The 15,875-nt window shown below is 55.9% G+C and overlaps 1 protein-coding gene across 1 annotated transcript in view; it reads left to right on the forward strand.

Moving 5' to 3' along the window:
• Positions 1–15,875, forward strand: part of CACNA2D2 (calcium voltage-gated channel auxiliary subunit alpha2delta 2) — a 138,379-nt gene that overhangs the window by 71,043 nt on the left and 51,461 nt on the right. The window contains exons 4-6 of the mRNA XM_049098208.1: positions 1,554–1,673; positions 5,513–5,646; positions 6,109–6,228. Coding sequence (XP_048954165.1) covers positions 1,554–1,673; positions 5,513–5,646; positions 6,109–6,228 — 374 coding nt within the window. The remainder of the gene's footprint in view (positions 1–1,553; positions 1,674–5,512; positions 5,647–6,108; positions 6,229–15,875) is intronic.

Consider the following 15,875-nt stretch of genomic DNA (forward strand, 5'->3'; position numbering starts at 1 on the left):
GTCTTGGGGGCCTTCCATGGGCATGAAGGTGGGATCCGGGCAGTCTTAGAGTCCTCTGATTCCTCTGTACTATGAGTGTGCCCTGGGGGAACACCTGTTGATGGCTGGGAGGGTGGGCTGCAGCTCTGATGGGGAGGGAGTGTGGAGTGGCCCAGAATGCCCACATAGAGAATGCTGGAACCATGTGATGCTAGAGGTCAGAGCCTCTGCTCTGCCCATGACCTTGAATGTTTCTTTGCCTCCCTCTGAGTGCAGTTTCCCCCTCTAATCTTGGAGAGGTTGTGCCTATCAGCTCCAAGGTGCTATAGTTCTGCAAGTTGACAGAACCTGCTAGGCTGCCCTGATCAGTTGGACAAAGCCAGCAGACCCCTCATCCTCCACCCATCCCAGGGAGTACAGGTGGGGAGGGGCTTCTGGAGCTGCAAGGTGCCCTGGGGCATATGGGTTGCCATGGGTTGTACAATAAATGAGGAAGGGTGTCCAAGCTGCCCCCAGATCAGAGGCACAGCTGCCATTGCCCCAGCCCTAGCCAGTGCCAGAAAGAGGAGTCCAGTCGAAAGGAATGAAGTAGTGATACACATGACAACCTCGATAACTTGAAAACATTCTACTAAGCAAAAGAAGGTAGCCACAAAAGACCACCTATTGTGGGATGCCATTTCTGTGAAACGTCCAGAATAGGCAAATCCATAGAAATGGAAAGTACATTAGTGGTTGCCTAGGGCTAGAAGAGAGGGTGGAAGGGGAGGGGGGATAAGGAGTGTCTGCTAATGGGTACAGGGTTCCTTTTGGGGGTGATGAAAATATTCTAAAATTAGATTGTGGTGATGGTTGCACAAATCTGAATATGCTTTAAAAAAAAAACCAACACTGAAATATATACTTTATGTGGGCAAATTTTGTAGTATGTGAATGTGTCTCAGTAAAACTAGTGACAAAAAAGGATGAGCAAATCCACACAGCCATACCCAAGCTCATGCCAGGGGCCTGGCTGAGTCAAATCAGAGCAGTGACCTGGCCCAAACACCCCCCACATCCAGGCCCAGGAGAGAACTAGGATCCACTTCCCCAGGACCTGAGCCCTGCTCTCCCCCTGGGGTCCCTTGCCCATCCCATGTGACCTAGAATCAGGATAGGGAGAGGTTGGCATCCTGGGACTAGAGGCCCAGAGGAGGTGGACCCTGACAGCCTCCCACCCAGTGTGGATCTAAACGACCTGGAACTGGGCTCAGCCTCCAGCCCAGCCTGACTTTCAGGATCTCATGGGGTCACAGGTGGGGAGATGACTGGAGAAAGGTAGTGCCATGGGAAGGAGGTAAAGCCCAGCCTTTGGCTGGAACAGCAGTCCCTGGAGGGGGAATCCATGAGTGTCTCCTCTGATTGTGAGAAACATTCTACTGCCCCATCCACCCAGCACATCATGTCTTCTCCTTGCTTTTCCCAAGACTGGGCCTGACCTGCATGCTCTTCCCTCCTTTCTCTTCTCTCTGGGTCTCTCTGTCCCATTCATTCCAGACTCCTCATTTGCTCACTACTTTGTCGCTTTGCTCCAGTTTACAAAGTACAGACCACCAGCCCTGAATTTGTGTTGAAACCTTCTGATGAATTTGGGAAGAGGCGTCCTTTGGGCCTTAAGGCCTGCTGCCGACCCCAGCTTTGGGACTGTCACCTCAGTGAGCGGTGCTGAGTACTGGTGATGACAGGTGCCTGGCCTGCCAAGCACACATAGAGGCCAGGGCCCAGCCCCCCTGCCCAAACTCTCTGGGCATTACAGGGCTGGGGGCCCTCCCCCAATTCCTCTCCCCACTCCTAAACAATCAACCTTGAGAGCTTGGCAGGGAGGAGAGAGCCCAACGCCTGGGTCCTGATCCCAACCCTCTCTCTGTACCCCACATGCTGTCCCCTACCCCATGAGGCAGGGCAGATGGCTCTTCCCTCCCCACTGCATCTACAACCTAGCCCATGGCCTGGTCCACAGTTGGCACCAAATACGAATTATTTTCAATAGCAGAATAATGGGAAAGGGGACTCACCAATTGGGTTCTCACCATGTGCGTATGTGCCACAAGCCACTCTCACAATCACCCTGTGGGGGAGGGCCACTTCACATAGAGGAGGTTTGCTGAGACTTGGACATGCCATGCATCAGGCCAGGATACACACCCAGGTCAATCTGATGCTAAGCCAGGTCCTTGACTCCGCACATGAGTCCCAAGGTACACACAGAACCCACAGCCCTTACCTTCCCAGTGCTCTGCTGGCCCACTCCTTCCTGCTGCAGTGCCTCTGGCTCTATGCCCATGAGATGCTTCTGTCCATGTCCCCAGAGGAAGCAGAGGACAACCATCCTTCCCTTGCCATGGTCCTAATTGTTCAGGCTGAGCTTCGGTCTTAATTATGTTTTAAATTTGCTTTTAATCAAGTTCTGGCCCTTCTCTCCTTTCCCACATTTGTTTGCAGCCTGAGTGCATATGGAGGCAAGGATGTGGGGGCCTGGACCCCTCACCCCCCACTCCATTGTTCCTCTCTCCCTGGACCCCATCCAGTAATCCAATTTAAATCCTCTTGCTCTGGTCTGGAATTTTAATTGGGGGCTTGCAAAGAGGGATCTGAGCAATGCAGGACGGAAGTTCATTGTCTCATCTAATCAGGGACAATCAGATGCTTGTTACGAGTTTCTCCAAGCTGCACAAGGTGATTTATGGGGCCAAGAGTCAGGCAGGGACAGGCCAGGTCAGGGGCCTTGCGACACAGGCAACCAGCCTTCCCAAGTCCAGGAAACCTGCTGGGGCCTCAGCTTTGGACACAGGGAGGGACACTGTCCTGTGACTTATACTACCCAGGGAGAGGGGTCCTCTGAGCAGGGCCCACTTTCTAAGGGTCCGGAGTCCCAGGAGGAGGGAAGGAGGTACCTGAGTTCTTACAACACATTGAGGCAGAGATGGACCCAAATCAGGACACTGTTGGACTCCCTGCGGGGCCCCTGACACACAACGCCTCTCTCAGAAAAATCATTTCCACTTGGTTGTATTTCTTTCTCCACTGAGTCATCCACAGTCACTAGTGGCCTCCTGTGTGCCAGGCGGTGTCGGGGGGACAGGGGCAAGGGGCAGGACAGGCCCTGTGCCTGCCCTCATAGAGCACTCAGTCCTATCCCAGGCCTTAGTCTCTCTTCTGTAAAATAGGTACATGAGACCATCCCAGCAGTACTTCTGGTCTCAGCTCCAGGAGCCATCATTTATAAAGGCCACAAAGAAAAAAGCGTCCCGAAGGGTTGTACCACCTTCAACACCATCCCTGGCACCTCTGCTATGTGGCTTAGAGAAAGGGCCACAGGAGGAGACACAGGCTTGGTAAGGTGAGGAGTGACCCCAGTGCAGGGGGCTCCAGCCTCCTCTTGGGGGTGAGGCCCTGGGCATTGTGGCTTCATTGTATTGGTTTCCAGAGAATGGGACATTAATGTTTCTAGAAACCTGCTCTAAGGGGGACCTCCTTACCTCCAACTTCAGACAAGCCAGAGGCAGTGGAGAGGCCTGCCTGGGGATCCAGGTAGACACCTTGGTCCTTAGCTCTGCCCTTCCTGCCATGCCATGTTCCCCATGCTCCACCTCAGGTACCTCCCACTGTTCCCAGGGCCAAGACCTTTCCAGGTTCCGTGCTTTTGTACCTTTGTCTTCATGTGGTGTTTTAAAATCTGCTCCAACATTGGAGTCACTTGAGGAGCTTTTAAATCATGATGCCCAGGCCCCAACCCAAACCAGATACATCAGATTCTCCAGGGGTAGACTTAGGCTTCAATATTTTCCAGTGCTCCACAGATGATTCTGTGTATATTCAGAGGTCAGAATGTTTCCCCTAAAATGGGCAGAAATAATTCCCTTCCGTGATTATTGGCCTCTTTCTTGGGACCTGCCAAGTGCCAGAGCAAGTGCCATGAGCCAGAACACTCCAGATCGCTTGCTCCAGATTCTCTGTACAAGCCAAGGGAATCTCATTCCCATCTATATTTGAGGAAATTGAACCCCAGAGAAGGTTAAGCCACTGACCCCAGGTCTCACACCAAATTCAGGCTTTAGACCTGGGCACTTGGGTTTCAGAACCCACAGATTGCCTCCTAGTGCTGACCCGCTCTATACTATTGCTGGAGGCCACATGACATTCACTGTCTGCAGGGAGGCAGGGCTGAGGGAGCAAGAGATGGGGCTCTGGTTTCTTCTGACGGGGCCTTTCTCTGGGATGACCTAGTGACCTTGGGCAAGTCTCTGCCCCCTCAGAGCTTGGGCAGTGGAGACTGAGCACCCCTCCCAGCCCAGCCCCATGAAGCCCAGATGCATAGAACAGGGGGTGGTACAGCTGCAGCCCTGGATCCGGGGGCTCCAGTGGGCAGCATTCCCACCCTCCCACCCTCGCCTCTCTGGAGAGCGAGCATCATTTAAAGAGTAAAATTAAAAACCCTTCTGCACACAGCCGCCCTGCTTTTGCTGCTAATGGCCACTTAACCCAATTAAACTGATGCATTGTTGGCAGTGTGGCCAGGTCTGTTCAGGAACCCGGCTCTGGGCTGGGTGCTCAGAGGAACAAGAGGAATGAGCCAGGGAGGGGGCCGAGGACGCCCCCTGAGCTGTGGAGCAGACCACCCCTTTCAGGAGGGAGCTCATTCCACTTAGCTCTAGCTCCTGCTTACTGGCTGCTTTCTTTCTAAGGCTTCATTGAAGGCAGGGTGTCGGCACTACTGACATTTTGATCAGGAGAATTCTTTGTTGTGGGGGCTGCTCTGTGCCTTGCAGGATGCTGAGCAGTATCCTTGCCCTCTACCCACTAGATGCCAGCAGTACACCACTCCCCCAGCTGTAACAACGGAAAAATATGTCCAAATCTTGCCGAATGTCCCCTAGGGGCAAAGCCCCCGCCCTCCCGGCCCCCAGTTGAGAACCACTGGTCTAATGGGAGAGATGCAGCCATGATGAATAGAAGCTCAGTAAGCAGGGGACATGGGGACCTCAGAGAGGTACAGATGGACTGGACCAGCCCCAGCAGGAAGAAGGTTCCTTCCGTTTAAGAGGGTAAAAGTGAGCTTAGGGCTGCCTGAAGGAGGCAGCAAAGATTTAGAGGGGGAAATTTGGCACGGGACAGCTGGAAACTGGTTCAGACCTAGGTGCAATCAGTGTGGTGCACTGATTGCTGGGTGTCCGACGAGTAGATCAGCCCGGCAAGGAAAGGCCTGGAGGAGGCTTGGCCTGGGAATATTCGTAGAAGTAGAACAAGTGCAAGGGCCGTGGCTCTGCCTTCTGGCTAGAGGTCCGCTGCTGGGATCTGACTCCAGCCTGGGAAAGCTCTACAAGGCCCAGTAAGGGGGGACAGACAAGCGGGGGACTCTGTAGCATGCGCTGCCCCCGCCCACCCTTCTTGGCGCAATTAAAAGGTGTTTATGTGGGGCCGGCGGTGGCTTCTGCCTCCCCTTAATTACGAACATTAAGATATCTTGACCCTTCCACTTTCCCGCTCTCGAAAGGAGCCGCAGACACGTGGAGCCAATTAGGCGCACGCGTGGGCGCCAGGGCCCTGCGCAGCCGGTTCTCCCTGATTGCGGCGTTTACAGCTCATTATTCTCCCCTCACCCAAACAGCGCTGCTACTTCCTGGCAAGGTGCCAGTGCCACCCAGAGGAGCCACCTGGGTCCCCCAGGGATGGGGGGAATGCTGAATGAGTGAATGGGCTCCTTGCGTGGGAACCCTCGGGGCCCCCCACCTAACCGAGGAAGGCAGCGAGGGAGCCGGCCAGCGAGGAGACAGGGCGGGGCCGGGCGGTGGTGAGCATTCAGGGGAGGCTAGGCAGCATGCGGTGGGGGAGAGTGACCACTCAGGAACAGGGCTCCGAGGGAGCTCCTCTGAGGGGGAGGCCTGAATGTGGCCGGGAGGGAAGGTGAGCCTTGGGCGAAGGCAGGCGGCCTCCCCTATCTGCGTCCCCACCGGATGGCCAAGAAGCCACAGCCCCCTCGGAGGCTTCCTGGCTCAGCTGGCCTCCTGGGAAGAGGGAGACCGTAGCAGGTAGGATGTGGCCACAGGATCCTCAGGGGAAATATTCCTCCTCTTCTCCTACCCATCCTAGCTGGTGGTGGCCAGATGTCGGCCTGGATGGGCCTGTCAGGCCTCAGGAAAGGCTGAGCTGTGTGTTTGGGCCTGGTTTTTCGATCCATGGGATTGTGCCTCTCCTGGCTCCTCCTATAAGGTAAGGGGGCATCAAGAAGGGTCAGAAGAGCTGTGCTCATTCCCCAGCATCTGCTAGCCAAAGGGGCAGGGGGCCTGGGGTACAACCCCTGAGGTCCCCAGAACCTGGTGGGTCAGCCTTACACTCACTCGCCCTCCTGCTGAGTTCTCCCGAGTGGCTGCAGGTCAGAGGAAACTGAAGGGCCATGTGTCAGGCCAGGAAGCTCCACATCCTGTTTGCCCGACCAGCATGGATTACCTCCTGTGGAGACAGGAGGAGACAGCTTAGCTGAGGCACCCAGGCCCAGATCTCCCTCCAAGATGGGGTGCCAGCCTTGCCTGCCCAGTGACCCTGCTCCTGATGCTAGGTGCATCCCCAGAGCTCTGCTCAGCCTCCCTGTGATTGACTTGCACACTCATTCAGCAGACTTTCCCACTGCCCGCAGCCTGACCCTGGGTGTGGAGCCAGTCTCCACTCACTATGGAGCAGAATTGCCATTTTACAGATGAGAAGACAGGCGCAGAGACAGTGCCAGCCCTGGCTACTGCCTGGCTAAAGCAGGGTCATGATTTCCCCCGCTCACCCTGGCTCCTGAGCCTGTGTACCTGCCCAGAGCTCCCAAGGATGGGGAGGAAGCCCCAGGTCGGGGAGGGAAAAGTTGAGGCTCTGCCAGTCAGAGGTCAGATCACAAAGAAGGGTCTGAGAACCATTGCCCTAAGTTCTTCTCAATATGTCTGCACCCTGACCCCTACAGGAGGGGGAATCAGGTCATGGGGGTGAGGGGCTGACCAGATGGAGACACACTGGATTCCACTCCCCCAGAGAAGCCTGCACCGAGGGAAGATCCTCTCCAGCTTCTGCCCACCTCCTTGGGGGGTCCTAGCTGGCCACGTGAGGGCAGATGCTGGAGTGTGGAAGGAAACGGGCCTGCAAGTGCCACAGGGACAAAACCAGTCTAAATCAGGATCAGAGAAGTGAGAAACTTAATTGAGTTTTAATAGCTTCTGGCCCTTTGTTCTGAAATCCTCGTGTACAAGTGCTGGGGGAGGGGAGAGTGCATCTAAGGCAGGGCAGGCCAGTGGCCCAGCTAGTCCCCATCCTTTAGGACCCCAGCCTTCGAGGAGACAAACAAGCTAAGAGGTCCTGGTGTGCAGAACAGCTGACAGGGGAGGGGCAAGTCTAAGGAGACAGCCTGGAGGTGGTGGCACTTAAGCTGGTGAAATATCCAAAAGTGGAGAAAGGGAAGAAGGAAGGCATCAAGCCCTGGCTTGACAGAATGAGCAGAAGTGAGTTAGGCTGTCTGCTGGAGTGTGGTGGGCTGTAAGGAAGCCGGGCAGGTACAGCCTGTGCATCACTGTTTCTACTGGAGGGGACAGGGGATGGAGAGGTGACAGAAGCAGGGGGCAGGGCTCACCACCTGACTTCTGGGGTGGTAGCTGCACATCTGTAAGCATGGCCCTTTCACATTTCAGCGGCCCTGGGAGCGGCCAGTTACTTATGTCACCCCATTTTCTATGGCTTAAAATACATAGGGACCAATGCCTTAACTCTGACAGCGAGTACCTCGGGAGAAGTGAGCCAACTCCTGGGACTGCCAGCAGGGAGGGCCTGGTCCCTTGGACCCAGCACAGGTGTGGTCCCTCATTAGTCTTTCCAGACACACCGGAGGGCTGGGCCAGCTCCTGGTGCCATGGTGACCCTGGGAGCAGAGTCCCCTAAGGTTTTCCTGGAAGAGGTCAGTTGACCCTGGCTCATTGTGTCATGAGATACCAGGTACCTCAGGTGCCCTTTGCCTCCTTCAGCCTCTGTTTACTGAGTGCTGAGCACCTGTTGTATACAAACACCATACTAGGTTACCAGGTACAGAGATGAGGGAATAGACCTATGGGGCCCCTCCCTCGAGGAGTGCAGTCTGCTGGAGGTGACAGTGTTGTGACCCATGCCACAAAGTGTGGAGCCAGGATGGTAAGCCCATGGATACTGACCAGGCCTAGGGGACCTGAGGTGGGGGTGGAGGCTGCTGGAGATGTAGCCAGACAGAGGTATGGGCTCCAAGTCAGTGGCACGGCAGTGTACAGACCAGAGGGAGAGCACATGCATGTCTTCATACTGGAGCGTTTGCATGCATGTGGTGATGGAGGGTCTTGCTCGGTGGCTTGGCTCTGCAGAGCATGTGCATAATGCAGTGAGGCATGTCTTGAAGCAGAGGTGTGCATGGCTGTGCCCAGTGCAGTCACCATTCCTTGGAGTCTACTGGCCTAGTGACTACAACTTGCACAGTCCAGACCTCGTGCTGCCCCCAAAAGAAACTCAGGCCATGAGTCCCACAGAAAAATGCAAGTATGGCTCATGATATGCATGACCAGGCCCAGAGCAGAAGGTGGCCAAGAATCAGGGACTTCAACCATTGCTGTGTTGCAGCCCCCACTCTGTACCTGAGAAGCACACCAAGCCCTTGGCAATTTCACTTTCTCTGAGCCTCAGTTTCCCTACTTGTACAATAGGAACAAGTATGGCCTCATCAGAGTTTATGCCCAGGCCTTGGTGATGCTGATTCAAGAATGGATACACATGGGATAGGCCCCGTGGACAAGACTGGCCTGTGCCCAGAATGGGATCTTCCCTGGATCTTCCATCTTTATGCCAGCTTGCCCTGCTCTGGATGCCTCATCAAGAGCCTGTCCCTAGCTTCCACTTCTGTGGACCACACTGTCCAAGCTGCTTAATATTTCCTGCCTCCTGGCACAGGACTTGGGTTCCTTGTTTGAGAGGCTGGTCACGGTCGTCAGGCCCTTTGTTCCAGCCTTCCTGTGTTTGCCCACTCTGTGCCTCGGCGAATGGGAGTTGCAGCATGTTTGCTGTGTCAACACCAGCTGGAGCCGAGGGTATGAGGGCCTATCTGCCAGCTGCCCAGGTGCCTTGGGTTCAGCCCCTCCCTGGGTGATTGGGGTTTGTGGGCAAGTGGGCAGCTCCCCACCTACGACCCACCTATTCACCCACAGGACTGCTGGGCCTAGGCTGGGCAGGTATGGGGAGCCAGCTAGGCAGAGAGCAGGACTCAGAGGGACCAGTACAGTCTCCCCTTGGCATCACTCGGGAGCTTCCTGGCAGAGACAGCCTTCAGGCATCTGAAGGCCAAGTTTAGGGCTTCCCCACTCCGTATGCTGAATCCCTCCCCAGGCCCAGCTCCACCCCTCACCCTCCCACCCCCCACCCCCCACCCCCAACCCTGTTCCTAGTCTTCGGACCCAGCAGCAGTCAGGGAAGTGAACAGATGGATAGACAAGCATTGAGACAGGGTCAGGGCAGGGGATTGAGAAGAGTCCACCTGGCGGGATTGCCAAGTGTTTTGTCTGAGCTGAGACCTGGCTGGCTCTTAGACACATGTGTGCTATGAGGTCATCACTGTTCCAGGACAGGGACTTGGACCTCAGGGAAGATCCTGTCACTTGACCTCACCTTGAACTTTCATCAACAGGTCCCAGTTATGTGGAAGCACAGCGAAGTAGTGCTGAGGCTGAGGCTGGAGGGAAGGAGGGGCTTTGCCTATCAGAAGGTGGGGAAGAACATTCTGAGAAAGAGAAGAGCATGGAGGGGTCCTACAAGTAGGAGTGGAGGTCAGGCAGAGTCCAGCGTGGTTGCTGGAGAACCCTCCACGTTCTGGGTTGGGGTTGCGGGGTGGGGGAAGATGGCGCTTCTGGGGACAGGGGGTCTTAGATGGGATAGGCTGTGGAGTGACAAGCTGAACCCCCGGGAGTCAATGGGGATTGTCAGCAAGTAGGCAGCATGCCTGCCTGCCCCCACCTTCCTTCCCCAGGTGTTTGCTGACCGCCCCCCAGACGGCCACCAAGTGAGGCTGGTGTGCAGCAGTGATGCCGGTGCTCGAGGTCTCAGGGGGTGGGACGTGTGGCCTTCCACCCAGACCCATTCACATCTCAGTCCCTGCGCAAGCTTAGCATCAGTATACATTCCCGCCCAGAGTTCCGAGGGGCTTGAGGGTCTTCTGAGCTTGCATCTTGGATCTTTGACTCTGGTCACTGGGGGCCTCAGAGCTCTGCTGGGGGCTGGTTTTTAGATGTGGGCTTTGGGGGTCCCAGAGCATCTTCCTGTGCACCCAGAGTACCAAGGGCTAAAGAACTGAAGAGTAGGCACCATGGGGTAAGGAGGAGCAGCCTGGGCCAAAGTGTCCCCACACCCCTCGGGTGGGAGGGTCCTGACTCCAGGGGCCAGCAGATGAGTAATGGGCATTTAAACAGAGCAATGGACCTACCGTGCTCTGGTAACAGCAGTGACAGCCCGGTTGGTGGCAGCTGCAGCTGCACTGTCCTCCGTCTTAGAAGCTCATGCGTGGGACCTTTACCCCAAGTGCAGCCCTAACCCCCAGACATGAGCTTGCAAGGGAGAGGCTATCGGGGAGGTCGGAGAGAGCGTGGCCATTCTTCTTTCTCCTGGGACACATGTGTGCAGTATCCCATGGGGGTGTCTAGACATGAGCATGTGTTCCTCGTGTGTCTGCACATACCTATTTCCCTGTGGTTGTAGCTGTCACGTGGCCCAGGACAGACCTACGTGACTGTGGCCTGAGTGACAGGGCTGCGGCCCTGGCTCCCCGTGGCCCAGGCAGAAGTACTGGGCCCCACAATTTCCCAGGAAGAGCAGTGACCTTTCCCCACCCCCCACATGCATACCTGTGCCTCCTTTTATGAAATATTCTGCTAATCTCATCTCCTTGTGTGACTGCCGTGTAATTAGCTCATTTTGCAAAATATTGCATCTGTCTTATTTCCCACCGCCTTTTCCTTTTCCCAGGAAAGGGTAGGCGGGGATGGGGTCAAGGAAGATTACTGGGGATGAGTCTACCTTACATCAGCCCTGGCCACCACCACCCCCCACACTCTGATACATGCATTGGCCCCCTTAACACACATCCTGGCACCAGGGCCTGGTGAGCAGATGGAGGCCAGTGGGCTGAAGGTATCCATGCCCTCCCTCCATCAGGAGGAAGGGATGGAGCAAGGCTGACCAAGCCCTGCTCAGGAGCACCCTCTGCACACCTGCTCACATGCTCACATGCAGGGACAGCTCAGGCCCAAGTTGGGCTCAGACCAATAAGCTACTAAGTGGAGTTGCCCCTTGTAGGCATGTGTATGGCAGACAGGCTGGGGGTAAGGGGGCAGAATGCCAAAGGCCTCTGCTCGGTGTGGATGGGCTGAGCCATGTGTGCAGCCAGTACTTGGTTTATAGGAATCCCAGTGGTCCTCATTATCACCTGTCTGCCACCCCCACCCATTGGACAAAGTGCCACAGCAGTTAGGCTACCCTGAACCCCCAAATCATCCCACCCCCTGCCCCAACCAGGGTCTGGTCTAGCTGTGAGGTGAGGGCTGCTTGGGACTGTGACTATGGACAGGGCATGTATGGAGCCACCCAGGAGGGTCACAGGTGACCAGGGCCAAGGCCCTGACCAAGCAGACAGCTCCAGCCAGGGGCACCAGGAACGTCTGCCTCCAGCAGTGAGGCCAGGCAGAAGGAACAGCGCTGGACTGTGAGCTGTTTATTAAGCCTCAGAGCTTGGTGCTACTCTGATCCAGCCATCGCTGCCCAGCCTCTGCCCCTGCCCCCATCTCCCCCACCCATTCCCCAGATGGGAGACCAGAGCTGCCCCGGCCTCAAGGCTCAGAGCTGGCTGCAGCCATGGGCCTGGGCAGCTGGAAGGATCGGGCTCCAGCCCTCAGCTGGCGTGGCCTACTTTTTCCCTCGACCCTCCCCCTTGCCCCTACTGTCTCCCCGCCTTCTCTTGCTTCAACTCCCTCAGGACGTGAATTCTCTTAAACTTTTAATTAAAAACATTCTCCTTTCTCCCCCCAAGGTTTGCTTCCTTGTGATTTTCCTCTTAGAAGGAGAGATGGGGGGAAGGGGATGGCGGGCAAGAAGTGGAGGTCAGGCCTTCCTGAGTCTCTGTAAGGGACCCAAGGGAGCCAGGGCCTGGCCTGGAGGAGGCAGCCGGCTGCCCCCTGCCCTGTATCACCCTCCCTGGCTTCCTGGCTATTGAGGGAGGCATCTCAGGGCTCCAGCCCTGGGTGCCACAGCCAGATTTTAGGAATGGTGCCAGCCCCTGAGGGCCTTCACACACTCCTACCATGCCCTGTGCAATCACTCAAGATTACCACTGAGTGGAAGGGGCTCCTGCTTTTTCATGAAAGTGTTGTCTGCTCCAGTGGCCTCAGGGTCACTCCTGAGTCTGTCGATCACAGGTTGGAGAAGTGTTCCCAGGGTTGGTGTCGGAGGCCCGAGGTCACCAGCTAGGTCATAGATACTTCATATACAGAACTCCCAGCTCAGCTTAGGGGCACAAGGTCAGGTCACAAGACTGTGGCCCCAGGAATGCTGGACACAGGTCCTTGATCCCAGGAAACCAGAACAGCTTCTCTAATCATGGGGCTGGAGGGAGGCTGGCCCACTCCCCTTCCCGCAAACAGTGGTATGTTAGCCTACCCCTCACTCTGGAGGGAAATGCCCCTGTGTCGTCAGATTCCTTTTCCAGAGCTGGAGCCCACCAAATGTCTGGAAGTTCTTCCTTAATGTCAGACCATGATTTTTCTTGCTAAATCTTAAGCCTTGGTTCCACCTCTAGGGAATTTTGGCTTACACTTCCTTGCCCATTGCCCATAAAGCCCTCCCTAGACCAGGAGACAGGGACTGAGTCGCCACCTCCCTGTGTTCCCATCTCTTCCTCCCTTCCTCTCCAGGCTGAGGGACTCCATCTGAAGGTGTCCAGGCACAGCCCAGGAAGCCCCCCACAAACTCAGACTCATCCTTGTCCTATCCTACAATGCCCCCAGCACAGATTGCACCTCTCCCACCCCCAAGGGCCAAGCCCCCAAAGGCTCAGGACTCAAGACCCCAGGCAGGCCTGAGCCCAGGGAAAGAGCAGAGACATTGCCAGCAGAGCCCATGCCTCCAGGGACCCAGCGCCTTATTACGTGCTTTGTTCTCCCTGTCCAGCCCACAGCAGTGGACAGAGGACACTGCTAGCCCTCATGGAAGCATTGCAATGGCTCAGAGAAGGGGATGCAATGGGGACATCGGCTCTGAGGGGCTAGAACAGAGGTCTCCCCACCCCCCTCTTCCTGGGCTACCCTTAGCACCCCTCCTGACACACTGTGTGCATCCTGCTCCACAGACCTAGAGGCTGCCCTGGCTGGCCCTAGAAGCACTTGGGAAGACATCCCCACAGAATCTGGTGGACTGGGACAGGATTTGGCCAAGGAATTGGCCAGGAGGAGGGGCAGGCCAGACAGAACCATAGCACAAATGTATGAAGGGGTCAAGGGCAGGGGCTGGCTTGAGGTGGAAGCAGTGCACGGCCAAGAAGGTAGAAATGGCAGTGGGAGGCCTTGAACCCCAAGCACAGGGATTTAGACCGCAGGTACTGGAAGCCCTGGCAGCCTCTTGAGTAAGGTAGGGATGTTCATTATACAGCATATATTGAGCACCTACTGCTTGCCAGGTCCTGTGTTGTGGCCCAGCTCCCAGGTAGTGCCCACACTCACTGCAGATGCTTTGTGGCTCTGGGGATGTCACTGGCAGTGATCATAGGGGAGGAGCCTGTGCATTCCCCGCAAGACAGAGGGGGCAGCCTCTTCTGACTCATAGGAGCAGAAGTACAGTCCTGCCTCTCACGGCACTGCCCTCTCCTCCTGGCTCACTCTTTCACGGGGCCGAGTGATTTCCAAAGCTGATATAGGCAGGGCTGGGGGACTCTTCCTCCCACTGCAGCACATCTCCGTGCTCCCTGGACCCATCATGTCAGCTTCCACCTATCCATTCATTTCCCAGGTATATACCGAATGTCAGGCTGGTTGTTTGAGGACTCCACAGTGACAGAAGCAGACCTGGTCCTGCTTTCTGGGACCTTGTGGTCCAGATAGGAGGCAGAGGGTAAACAAGTAATGTGAAGATGCATAATGGGGTTTCAGAGGGGTGTCAGAAAACAGTCACATCAGGGAGGCAAGGAGTGGGTATTGGCACCCAAACACACACATCTCAGAGCTGAGCAGGGCCGCAGCGGCTCAAGATCAAACCCAGTCTCCCAACCTGGTACACCACTTCCTGAGCATCTATGGGGTCTCCCTCCCACAGCCCAACCCGGCTCCTGCCAGGAACCAGAGTCAACAGGAGCCTCCCATAGATTGCAGACACCCACCTGTGCACAGAGCGCTGCTTCCAAGCAGGTGGTAGGAGATGCAGGGTCAGCTCAGCAGGCAGTGCTGGATCTTCCTGGGCTGCCCAGTGCCAGACCACCCTAGGCAGCTGCTCATGTCAGAAGAAAGAGAACCCCAACTGCCATTTAGAGTTCTCAACAATGGTGATGGAGCCTACCTGAGACCAAAACACAAGTGGAGTATGTCTCTGTTTGTGGGAGGCTGCCAATATGGCTGGGATGTGCCCCATATGCATATCAGGGCTGGTGCTGAATGGATATGCATGCCTGTGTGTATGGCCTAGGGGCAGGCCAGGGCCCTCCGTGATAGGGCCTGCATGCATGGGTGTACGTGTGATACGCAGGGTGTGCACTGGAAGAGTCTGAAGAGCTGGGGGTGGGAAGGCTGGGAAGAGCTCTCCTACCTCAAGGTTCCTGCTGCCCAACATGGCCCATTTCACAGGTACGCATGTGGGCATGCTTCAGGCACCCACAGACACGTATATGTGTAAAACCCATGTGCTTCCATCCCATCTCCTGCTCTGCAGCCAAAGCAGCACACCCAAGCCCATGCACCCACACTAGTGGCTACAGATAGACAGGCATACATACCTGCAGGTGATTCCCATGTATGTGTGCAGCCCGGCCTGTGCATGCACACATGTGTGCAACTGTGTGTCCCGGGTAGACACCCCTGCACATGACCATTCCTGTGTGGGTACCCTTTGTCATAACTCTCTCACCCCTCCATCCCTTCTGCACCACACACCTAGTGGAGGATGGCTCTGTTTTACAGACTGGCAAATTGAGGTGCAGAAAGGCAAAGGGCAGAGAGCGCTGGATGGCTCCAGCTTGAGCCCAAGTCTCCACGGATCCCATCTAAGTATGACACAGCCCCACAGCTAGTGTCGTGGCCTCCCGATGCTCCCTTGAGAGCCAGTGGAGTCCAGGACAGAGGCATGCTGTTTTCAGGGCACCCTATTCCTGTCTGCTCTCTCCTGGGCAGGGACTCCCTGAAGCCCCCAGTGGAGCATCCGAGCTCACAGTTACAATTTGAGAAGAAGCATTTTCCCTGAGCCTCGTGCAGGACAGTGGCCTACAGAAGCAATGAAACCGTCCACCAGGCCTTACCACCACTCCCAACACTCCCATCTCTGACCATCTGTCTTCCTGGGAGTCTGTCCTCTTCTCCCCATCCCTCTGGCCCTGTCTTCTGTCCTACAGGCCCACCACAACCCCCTCTTCCCTCCAACGCTATTCCTCAATTTCAGCGGCTCCTGACATCCCCAACTGGAAAACTCTCAGAGGGAGGCCAAGCCCTCAGACCCTACTGTGACCTCAAGAGAACCTGGTCCAGGGTGGCCAGCCTTTAAAATAGCCTGGTGCCTAGGTGGTAACCACAGCTGTGAGAGGCTAAGCAGGAAGAAGCTCAGCACAGAGTCCAACTAAGCTGGACGTTAAGAAG

This window comes from Canis lupus, chromosome 20 (assembly GCF_003254725.2).
Source record: "Canis lupus dingo isolate Sandy chromosome 20, ASM325472v2, whole genome shotgun sequence".
NCBI classification, from domain to species: domain Eukaryota; kingdom Metazoa; phylum Chordata; class Mammalia; order Carnivora; family Canidae; genus Canis; species Canis lupus.